Below are 12,266 nucleotides of genomic sequence, written 5' to 3' on the forward strand. Positions count from 1 at the left end.
TTGTCCTATTCTGCTTCAGTAAGAGTAGTTGATAGTTCCGTCTCCCATGCTGTCACAAACCCTGGGTTCCCCCGGGAAGATTCAGCGAGCAATATAGCGTATAACTGAGACAGGACGTGAGCCGGGGGAGATGAGGGCCTAAGGAGTGCCTCAAACGCAGTTAGGGATGCCCCAAATCTAGAGTCGGAGTCAGAGCTAACATATGATGCCAGTTGCTGATATGTCCGGGTTGGAGACTCACAGAGTATCCCAACTAGGCCTCATCTCCACTCACCACTTGACCCATGCGGATGTCTGCTTCTGCTTCCCAACATAGAAATCTCCTTTTCCCTATCCCCGGGGGAAAGGCTGGATTGTTAAATAAGGGGATGAAGGGGCCCCCAGGGGGAAACCAGTCTGTCCCATTCTTGAAAGAAGTATGGGGAGAAGAGAGAGTGTGTGAGGCTCACTGGTCGATGAACCGGCTGCAGCCACAACCTATGGATATTCGATGTCTAAACCCCTCCAATCAGATTGGTCACCTACATATATAGTTTTATATAAAAAGGTCTGTGGGATTTATTTTAAGTGAGCATTTTGACTGTACTATATTAGTATTATCATGTAAAGCAAATTCATATCATGTCTGCTATACTAACTATTTACTATTATGTATTAGTCTTTGCAATAACCAATATCAACTGTACATATCGTGTAAAATATTACTTACTACTTACCATCTCTATGATAAAAATGACGGTTCCAAGTATTCTCACAGTTCTGTTAAATCGAAGTTCTAAATACTAGAAGAGAATTTTCATTAGTAACGGAACATGCAGAATAGTTATTACAATAGCAATATTATAGTGCTTTCACTGTTATTCTTGTCACTGTTATTTGCGGTGGAGCTTAAAAATATGCCACTTTTTATGCCACTAATAAGGGTTAACCCATCCAGAGAAGAGCCGAAATCTGTGGATAAAGGGATCCTGGATAATTAATTAAAAATGAATTAAGATTACAGCAAAGGGAAGAAAATGTGGAACAGACAAAGGAAAGTAGAAACAGACTTGGTATTTAATGTTCTGTTTCTGATGTTGCCATGGACCATTTTGTTGTGAGGTTTAGGTCATAACTTGTGCTTTTAAAAAATAAGCAAATGCGACAATTGTGTTAGTTCATGCTGATCTAACTGATTAGCAGCATTAGACAGTCTAAAACTACACCAGATTTATCATCCAGCAGCATCTGTCACTTAGATAAATGTGGCATGCCATAAGACTGTCTAGTCTTACTGTCTTACTTAGCAACACTTTTGATAAATGTAGGGCAGCCCGGTGGCTTAGTGGTTAGCCTTGCAGCACTGGGGACCTGTGTTCAAGTCCCACGGTCAACATCAGCAAAGAGTTTGCATGTTTTCTCAGTGTTTGTGTGGGGGTCCTCCGGTTTCCTCCCGCACTCCAAACCATACTGGTAGGTTGATTCGATTGTGAACCCCGGACAGGGAGAGATTTGACATGCACTGTGTAGCAGTGCATAATCTGTGTGCACTATATAAATAAATAATTATTATCATAAATGTACTCAATTATTATTGTCTAATTGAGTATGGATGAAATGGCCTTACCTAAAGAGATTTGTGAGAAAGTGGTGACAAACATCTGCTAAAGTAAAACTGTCATCCTAAATGTGCAACATGTTATGGAGCAGGAAGAGCCATTTAGACTGAAATTTAGTTTTATTGGAAAATATTTGGAATAACTGGTTATATTGAGTTATAAGAACAGATACTGCCCATATATATTTTGGGAAGGTGGTATTTTCACTAGGCTCTGGAAAATTCTGTTTCCAACAGATCCAAATGTAGATGAGCTGGTGAAAGATGAGATAGAATGTCATGTTATATGGATAAAGTATTGCCAAAATATTTTTCTGACCCTAGTGGGTGCTCCTAACCCTCAATTTGGATGGAACAAAAAACATCCTTTAAAGGACATCTACCACCAAGATCAAGGATTGTAAACCATACTGGTGTGTGTCCCTTCTGGCAGGATCTGCTCCAATATAAATTTCCTTAAAGCTTGTTTTTAAAGGACAGCTACCATCTCATCCCCCTCCGTGTTCATGGCGTTTGGCCTCACCCACAGTTCCACTGACGTCACGATTGGTGGGACGGGGCAAGGTGCCATAAACACGGAGGGGGTGTGAATATATTAGCAGGAGGCGGAGCCGAGACGTCCTCGGGTGACATAACCCTGAGTGCCTGCAGCTCATTTGAATATCTTTATAAAGTCTTTTTTAAAACAATGCCAATGTCTCAGGCATAAAAATGAGATCATCCCCTGAAGATAGATGTCTTTTAAGAAAAAAAGGCCTTAAAATGGCTTTAAAATGAGGGGCACCAGGCTCCTTTAACACCTATGGACCCCAGAGCTCATCAGGCTCATTTGCTTAATTTTAACCCCTTCGCGTCTAAGCCATTATATAGCTTCAGGACCAAGCACAATTTTTAAAATCTGTTCTGTGTCACTATTTGCAGTTATAAATTTAGAACGGTTTATCATACCTAGGTAATTTTGAGATTGTTTTTTTGTGACATGTTGTACTTCACGTTAGTGGTATATTTTGGTTGTTATGCTTTGCATTTATTTATTAAAAAGTAAGAAATTTGGTAAAAATTTTGAAAAAATGGCAATTTTTTGATTTCTAAATGTTATTCCCATTTTACAGTAAGTCTAACCACCCAAATTAGTAACTAATTAACATTTACCATAAATCTACTTTATGTTGGCATCATTTTTTAAATGTTATAATATTTTATTTGGCCATTAGGTGACTTTCTAATAGAACAGTAATTTTTCAAATTTTCAAAAAAATGTAAGATTCAATGATTTTAGAGGTCATTTCATATTGTAAAGGGTTTTACAAGTTATATTTTGTGGAACTCCTCACAAATCATCCCATTTTTAAAACTGCACCCCTCAAACTGCTCAGAACAGCCATTGATAAGTTTGTTAACCCTTTCAGTGTCTCATATGAATTGAAACAAGATGGAGGTTCCATTTGGAATTTTCAAATTTTTACAATTAAGTTAATATTTAGCCCTAAAATACATATGTCCATATAGGATAAAAGGAAAAAACCTCACAAATTTTTGTTTGTGCAGTTTCTTTTTACTATGGCAATAATCCCCATGTGGATGTAAACCGCTTTATGAGGCCACAATAGGGTAAAGAATAGAAAGAGCGCCATTGAGCTTTTGGAGGGCAGATTAGGCAAAGGACACAGATCAGGTGCCAGGATACATTTCAAAAGTTCCTGAGGTTTCCAGAAGGGTGAAACCCCCAACAAATGACACCATTTTTGAAACTACACCCCTGAAAGAATGTATTTTTGGTTATGATCAGCCTTTTGACGCAATGGTTTTTTTACAGTTTTTTGTTGAAATGTAGCGTGAAAAAATTTTTTGTGCCATTTTTCACAAATTCAGCATTTATAGGACAGATTTGTCAGATGCAGAGCATGAAAGTGAAACCAATGGGCTTAATTTTTATAGTGCAGTTTCTCCTGAGTTCAGAAATACCCCCAAAGTGGCATAAATATGTTCACTGGACATACGGCAGGGCCTGCAAGTGAAGCAGCAACCTGAGGCGTTCAAAGACCAATATTTGAATGATTGATTCACCAGCCCCAAGTAATGTTCAAAGAGACCGTGGACCCCCAGAATGATGGAAACCCCCCACAAATGACACCATTTTTGAAACTACACCCCTGCAAGAATGTATTTATGGTTATGATCAGCCTTTTGATGCTATGGTTGTTTTACAGTTTTTTGTTGAAATGTAGCGTGAAAAAAAATTTTGTGCCATTTTTCACAAATTCAGCATTTATAGGACAGATTTGTCAGATGCAGAGCATGAAAGTGAAACAAATGGGCTTAATTTTTATAGTGCTGTTTCTCCTGAGTTCAGAAATACCCCCAAAGTGGCATAAATATGTTCACTGGACATACGGCAGGGCCTGCAAGTGAAGCAGCAACCTGAGGCGTTCAAAGACCAATATTTGAATGATTGATTCACCAGCCCCAAGTAATGTTCAAAGAGACCGTGGACCCCCAGAATGATGGAAACCCCCCACAAATGACACCATTTTTGAAACTACACCCCTGCAAGAATGTATTTATGGTTATGATCAGCCTTTTGATGCTATGGTTGTTTTACAGTTTTTTGTTGAAATGTAGCGTGAAAAAAAATTTTGTGCCATTTTTCACAAATTCAGCATTTATAGGACAGATTTGTCAGATGCAGAGCATGAAAGTGAAACAAATGGGCTTAATTTTTATAATGCTGTTTCTCCTGAGTTCAGAAATACCCCCAAAGTGGCATAAATATGTTCACTGGACATACGGCAGGGCCTGCAAGTGAAGCAGCAACCTGAGGCGTTCAAAGACCAATATTTGAATGATTGATTCACCAGCCCCAAGTAATGTTCAAAGAGACCGTGGACCCCCAGAATGATGGAAACCCCCCACAAATGACACCATTTTTGAAACTACACCCCTGCAAGAATGTATTTATGGTTATGATAAGCCTTTTGATGCTATGGTTGTTTTACAGTTTTTTGTTGAAATGTAGCGTGAAAAAAAATTTTGTGCCATTTTTCACAAATTCAGCAATTATAGGACAGATTTGTCAGATGCAGAGCATGAAAGTGAAACAAATGGGCTTAATTTTTATAGTGCTGTTTCTCCTGAGTTCAGAAATACCCCCAAAGTGGCATAAATATGTTCACTGGACATACGGCAGGGCCTGCAAGTGAAGCAGCAACCTGAGGCGTTCAAAGACCAATATTTGAATGATTGATTCACCAGCCCCAAGTAATGTTCAAAGAGACCGTGGACCCCCAGAATGATGGAAACCCCCCACAAATGACACCATTTTTGAAACTACACCCCTGCAAGAATGTATTTATGGTTATGATAAGCCTTTTGATGCTATGGTTGTTTTACAGTTTTTTGTTGAAATGTAGCGTGAAAAAAAATTTTGTGCCATTTTTCACAAATTCAGCAATTATAGGACAGATTTGTCAGATGCAGAGCATGAAAGTGAAACAAATGGGCTTAATTTTTATAGTGCTGTTTCTCCTGAGTTCAGAAATACCCCCAAAGTGGCATAAATATGTTCACTGGACATACGGCAGGGCCTGCAAGTGAAGCAGCAACCTGAGGCGTTCAAAGACCAATATTTGAATGATTGATTCACCAGCCCCAAGTAATGTTCAAAGAGACCGTGGACCCCCAGAATGATGGAAACCCCCCACAAATGACACCATTTTTGAAACTACACCCCTGCAAGAATGTATTTATGGTTATGATCAGCCTTTTGATGCTATGGTTGTTTTACAGTTTTTTGTTGAAATGTAGCGTGAAAAAAAATTTTGTGCCATTTTTCACAAATTCAGCATTTATAGGACAGATTTGTCAGATGCAGAGCATGAAAGTGAAACAAATGGGCTTAATTTTTATAGTGCTGTTTCTCCTGAGTTCAGAAATACCCCCAAAGTGGCATAAATATGTTCTCTGGACATACGGCAGGGCCTGCAAGTGAAGCAGCAACCTGAGGCGTTCAAAGACCAATATTTGAATGATTGATTCACCAGCCCCAAGTAATGTTCAAAGAGACCGTGGACCCCCAGAATGATGGAAACCCCGCACAAATGACACCATTTTTGAAACTACACCCCTGCAAGAATGTATTTATGGTTATGATCAGCCTTTTGATGCTATGGTTGTTTTACAGTTTTTTGTTGAAATGTAGCGTGAAAAAAAATTTTGTGCCATTTTTCACAAATTCAGCATTTATAGGACAGATTTGTCAGATGCAGAGCATGAAAGTGAAACAAATGGGCTTAATTTTTATAGTGCTGTTTCTCCTGAGTTCAGAAATACCCCCAAAGTGGCATAAATATGTTCACTGGACATATGGCAGGGCCTGCAAGTGATAGGACAATGCAAGGATTTTGAAGCTTTTAGGGCTATTTCCCTATAGGTTTTGCAGGTCCCAGTTTGATTTACATAGGCCCTTATAGCCATAAGTACCTCTGTTTTATAAAAGACCACACTAAATATTTTTTAAGGGGTTTTGTATATACGGTTGTATTGTTATCTTGTTTTTTTGGAACAGATGTGGTGAATATCTGAAATATTGAAACACATTTTTTATCAAAAATGTCCACTTAGTACATCATTTTCATGCAACAGCAAAAATGTGGAAAAATATACTCTGACATTTATAAGGTTATTTCCCCTGCTTTCATAAAATAAACCTTTATATACTGCCTGGACACATGGCAAGGCCTGGAAGTGATAGAACGCCACAAGGATTCTGAGGCCTTCATTTACTTGGTATTCATCTAGGGGTATAATGGGAATTATGGAGGTGGACGAGATTAGGGGTTCAGAGTATTCAAATAAAAAAAAAGAAAACAGGTAAAAAAGAAATTTATAAGTCCAGGGATGTGTGGTAAATGCGGAAGCAGTTTTTAATACAAAGACCAGGGTGGGAGGGACATGTGTCGCACTGATATGTTGTGTCTTTGCGTTTGCCATTTTTGAAGCAGACAACACATCTTTTCTGGGGGTGACTTTTTTTTGCAGTGGGGGGCACTACTCCAGGAAAGTGCTGCCCAGGAACAATTCTGCAGACAGCAGTCGCAGAGGCAGAACTTTCTCCTCCCTCTGCCGCATTATCACCAAAGAGAAGACATTTAATTACCTTCTCCTGGTATTCCAGGTATGATCCCTGGTGACCAGTGCTCCTAAAGATGACATAGGAGTTGTACAATGCCGTTTGGATAAAATATACTGCCAGCTTTTTGTACCATATTTTACATTTCCGCATGGCATTGTACGGTTTGAGGATCTGGTCAGACATGTCCACTCCCCCCATAAATTTATTGTAATGCTGAATGCATAGTGGTCTTGAGATAGGTTCTGCTGTTCCGCGGACAGGGACAAGGGAGCTGCTGGCATCATGAATGCTAGATAGCATAAATACTTCTTTTTTGTCCCTAAATTTTAAAAAGAGGACCCCATCACTGTGAAGTGCTCTGCTCTCCCCAACCTGCAGGGTTTGGCTTATTAGGGTCTTGGGAAGGTGCCTCTGATTCCTGCGGATCGTCCCACATGCAAGTGTTTTTTTCTCAGCCAGGCACTGAAACAAGGCCACACTTGTGTACCAGTTATCAAGGTACACGTGGTACCCCTTGTCAAACACTGAATGCAGGAGGTCCCAGGCAATCTTCCCAGTTATTGTGAGGGATGGAGGACAATCAGGGGGCTGAATTTGACTGTCCCTTCCCTCATAGATCCGAAATGTGTGAGTGTAGCCTGTTTCGGACTCACACATTTTGTAAATCTTTATGCCATATCTGGCACGTTTGTTAGGCAAATATTGCCTAAACTTTATTCTCCCCTTGAAGTGCACAAGGGACTCATCCACCGAAATCTCTCTTTTTGGGGTGTATAGGGAAGAGAATTTGTGGCTTAGAAATTTAATCAGGGGCCGAATCTTATACAGTCTGTCAAAACTGGGGTCATTTGGGGGGGGGCATTGGGAATTGTCTGCAAAATGGAGAAATTTTTGGACGGCCTCAAAGCGAGCCCTGGGCATTGTTGATCCATACAAGGGGGTATGATGTAAGAGATCTTTAGACCAATAGTCCCTTACTGATGGTTTTTTTGTAAGGCCCATATTTAGCACTAATGCCCAAAATTTTTTAATTTCTTCTCTAGTGGTTGGATACCATCTATATGGCCTGGCATAAAATGAATTGGGGTTAGTTTCTAAAAATTGCTGGGCATATAAGTTGGTTTGCTCAACAATCAAGTCCAGCAGGTCATCTGTAAAAAATAATTTGAAATGGCCAATTTCAGATAACCCTGCTGTTTGTACTTGGGCTCCTGGAACAGCGGTAAAGTCAAGTACTTGGGGGACATAGGAGGTTGTGGAAAACCAGTTACTTTCTGGAGGTGGAGGTAAAACTGGAGTTATGGCCCTCCTAACCCTGCGAGGAGGTTCTTCATTATCAGATGAGGAAGAAGAAGAGGAGGACAGAACAAATTCTGAGCCTCCCTCACTCGCTGATTCTGTATCTGAGGCTAACATAGCATACGCCTCCTCAGCACTGTATGTTCTTTGTGTCATTTTGTCTAATGCACTTTATTTGAAACTGTAACAATGTGTATTGTAATTTACTTGCAAATGTAACAATCGTTACAGTGACACTGACTGCTGCTGGTGGACACAGATGAACTGTCACTGTTCAAAACTGTCAGTCTGACAGTGAATAACGCTGTTGGACTCTCGCTGACACTGAAACTGGCTGTGACGGACACTGACTGGCTGTGGCGGACGCTGACTGACTGTGGCGGACGCTGACTGACTGTGGCGGACGCTGACTGACTGTGGCGGACGCTGACTGACTGTGGCGGACGCTGACTGACTGTGGCGGACGCTGACTGACAAAGAACAAAGAAACTGAAGCTCCCTTAGATTAGGAGACTCTGACGGACGCTGACACTGAAACTGGCTGTGGCGGACGCTCACTGACTGTGGCGGACGCTCACTGACTGTGGCGGACGCTGACTGACTGTGGCGGACGCTGACTGTCACGGACACTGACTGACTGGACGGATGCTGACTGACTGTGACGGACGCTGACTGACACTAATTGATTATAACACTAACACTGACTTTTTGAAAATTTTTTTATGTATAAGTTTTTTTGACAAAGAACAAAGAAACTGAAGCTCCCTTAGATTAGGAGACTCTGACGGACGCTGACACTGAAACTGGCTGTGACGGACGCTCACTGGCTGTGACGGAAGCTCTCTGGCTGTGGCGGACGCTGACTGACTGTGGCGGACGCTGACTGACGGTGACGGACGCTGACTGACTGTGGCGGACGCTGACTGACTGTGGCGAGCGCTGACTGTCACGGACGCTGACTGACTGTGACGGACGCTGACTGACTGTGACGGACGCTGACTGACACTAATTGATTATAACACTAACACTGACTTTTTTTAAATTTTTTAATGTATAAGTTTTTTTGACAAAGAACAAAGAAACTGAACTCTGACGGACGCTCACTGACTCTGACGGACGCTCACTGACTCTGACGGACGCTCACTGACTCTGACGGACGCTCACTGACTCTGACGGACGCTCACTGACTCTGACGGACGCTGACTGACACTAATTGATTATAACACTAACACTGACTTTTTTTAAATTTTTTTATGTATAAGTTTTTTTGACAAAGAACAAAGAAACTGAAGCTCCCTTAGATTAGGAGACTCTGACGGACGCTGACACTGAAACTGGCTGTGACGGACGCTCACTGGCTGTGACGGAAGCTCTCTGGCTGTGGCGGACGCTGACTGACAGTGGCGGACGCTGACTGACTGTGGCGGACGCTGACTGTGGCGGACGCTGACTGTCACGGACACTGACTGACTGTGACGGACGCTGACTGACTGTGACGGACGCTCACTGACTCTGACGGACGCTCACTGACTCTGACGGACGCTCACTGACTCTGACGGACGCTCACTGACTGTGACGGACGCTGACTGACACTAATTGATTATAACACTAACACTGACTTTTTTTAAATTTTTTTATGTATAAGTTTTTTTGACAAAGAACAAAGAAACTGAAGCTCCCTTAGATTAGGAGACTCTGACGGACGCTGACACTGAAACTGGCTGTGACGGACGCTCACTGGCTGTGACGGAAGCTCTCTGGCTGTGGCGGACGCTGACTGACAGTGGCGGACGCTGACTGACTGTGGCGGACGCTGACTGTGGCGGACGCTGACTGTCACGGACACTGACTGACTGTGACGGACGCTGACTGACTGTGACGGACGCTGACTGACTGTGACGGACGCTCACTGACTGTGACGGACGCTCACTGACTGTGACGGACGCTCACTGACTGTGACGGACGCTCACTGACTCTGACGGACGCTCACTGACTCTGACGGACGCTCACTGACTCTGACGGACGCTCACTGACTCTGACGGACGCTCACTGACTCTGACGGACGCTCACTGACTCTGACGGACGCTCACTGACTCTGACGGACGCTCACTGACTCTGACGGACACTAACTGACACTGACTGACACTGATACTAACTAACACTGACTTTTTTTTTTTTTTTTAGTTTTTTTGACAAAGAACAAAGAAACTGAACTCTGACGGACGCTCACTGACTCTGACGGACGCTCACTGACTCTGACGGACGCTCACTGACTCTGACGGACGCTCACTGACTCTGACGGACGCTCACTGACTCTGACGGACGCTCACTGACTCTGACGGACGCTCACTGACTCTGACGGACGCTCACTGACTCTGACGGACGCTCACTGACTCTGACGGACGCTCACTGACTCTGACGGACACTAACTGACACTGACTGACACTGATACTAACTAACACTGACTTTTTTTTTTTTTTTTAGTTTTTTTGACAAAGAACAAAGAAACTGAACTCTGACGGACGCTCACTGACTCTGACGGACGCTCACTGACTCTGACGGACGCTCACTGACTCTGACGGACGCTCACTGACTCTGACGGACGCTCACTGACTCTGACGGACGCTCACTGACTCTGACGGACGCTCACTGACTCTGACGGACGCTGACGGACACTAACTGACACTGACTGACACTGATACTAACTAACACTGACTTTTTTTTTTTTTTTTTAGTTTTTTTGACAAAAAAAAAAAGAAACTGGGAACTCCCTAATAGTGTGGGAGTTATGGGGGATGATCACAGAGGGGCAGCTGTGATCAAAGGGTTAAAATGGTGGATTTTGACTATGAGGGGACAGCAGAAGGACACAGGCTCCGTTCTCTTCACTTCACAACGCTGAATGAGGAGAATGGAGCTTGCAGCCCTCCTCTGTCCTCCTCTTGACACGTGATCGCTGTCTGATTGGCCATTCTATACAGATCGGCCAATCAGAGCGATCGCCGGCAAGGGACCGCTGTGATAGGTCCCTTGCCGGTTACTAGGATACCGGACCCGGCGGCCGGCGCCGAGATCGCGGGTCTGTGTCACTGTCACGAGTGACAGTGACACTTTAAAGTTGTGACGTGACTCTACGTCTAGGTGCGGGAAAGACCCGCATCCTATGACGTAGAGTCACGTCAAGGTGCGCAAAGGGGTTAAAAGCCTTTTTTAAAAAATAAAATCCAGTACATAAGAAACTAAAAGAAGAGCAGATCATGTCAGAGGGTGCACACACAAGTATGTCAGTGTGCTTGGTTTACAATCTTTCATCCTGGTGGTAGATGTCCTTTAAGAGATTAAAAAAATTGAGAGACACGTAGTTAATAAAATGACTATACAAGTTTGGCTGCACTTAAACTGATAAGAGTTAATTGTTGAGCATGATGTAAGAGTTAATTGATTCAAAATTTTGTGACCAGGTCGAGGTACTGTAGGGACAGGGGAATGGTTAGAATGGGGTCAAAAGTTTTGGAGTTGTAAATGGAAGAGATAAGAAGTTAAAGGAATAATTATATAATCCTCAGTATAACAGCGCTGAACATGACTGTGAAATTCTAATTATTCCTAATTTACTTTCCCATCATGCCATCTGGGTTAGAAAGGAACCTGGAAAGTTTATATTATTAAAATGTGTCCTCCAAGCACTGTTTAATCATTTCTTAACATCCTACTTTTGTTTCTCTTTATAAATATAATACATTCATATGTGGAAACTATTACACAAATAATGCCATTGGAATACATAAAATAATACATTGCTGTAAATTATACAGACTAGACATACCTCGTACGTACTGGCTATATTAAGCCTGTAGAACACAGGGAGGAAGATTTCGGCACAAATAATCACTACCAGTGCGTATGTTATAGCAAAGATACCATACATTGCTCCAAAGCGATAAACATCTGCAGGAGTTCCAAGGATGGTCACTGCAGACATGAAGCTGGCAGTGAGGGACAGAGCCACTGGCAACGCTGTCATACTTCTTCCTCCTGTTAGAAATTCCTTTGAAGTGGTCTTTCCACGTCCTGCAAAGGCATAATAGATCCCAATACCTGCTGAAATCAACAAAACTGCTGCAAACACAACATAATCCCAAGGTGAAAAAAGTCCTATTTCTGAGGAGGAAGCCATGGTTTCTTCACATAGACTTGTCTACTATTATGTGCTCAATCAGTATGTGTTAAGTATACAGA

At 42.4% G+C, this 12,266-nt stretch overlaps 1 protein-coding gene across 1 annotated transcript in view; it reads right to left on the reverse strand.

Moving 5' to 3' along the window:
• SLC5A8 (solute carrier family 5 member 8) overlaps nt 1–12,266 on the reverse strand; it is a 48,607-nt gene extending 36,341 nt beyond the window's left edge. The window contains exons 1-2 of the mRNA XM_072146362.1: nt 11,854–12,266; nt 717–782 (exon numbers count right to left, since the gene is read on the reverse strand). Coding sequence (XP_072002463.1) covers nt 717–782; nt 11,854–12,204 — 417 coding nt within the window. The 5' untranslated portion in view covers nt 12,205–12,266. The remainder of the gene's footprint in view (nt 1–716; nt 783–11,853) is intronic.

The sequence above is a fragment of the Engystomops pustulosus genome, chromosome 4 (assembly GCF_040894005.1).
Source record: "Engystomops pustulosus chromosome 4, aEngPut4.maternal, whole genome shotgun sequence".
Lineage (NCBI taxonomy): Eukaryota > Metazoa > Chordata > Amphibia > Anura > Leptodactylidae > Engystomops > Engystomops pustulosus.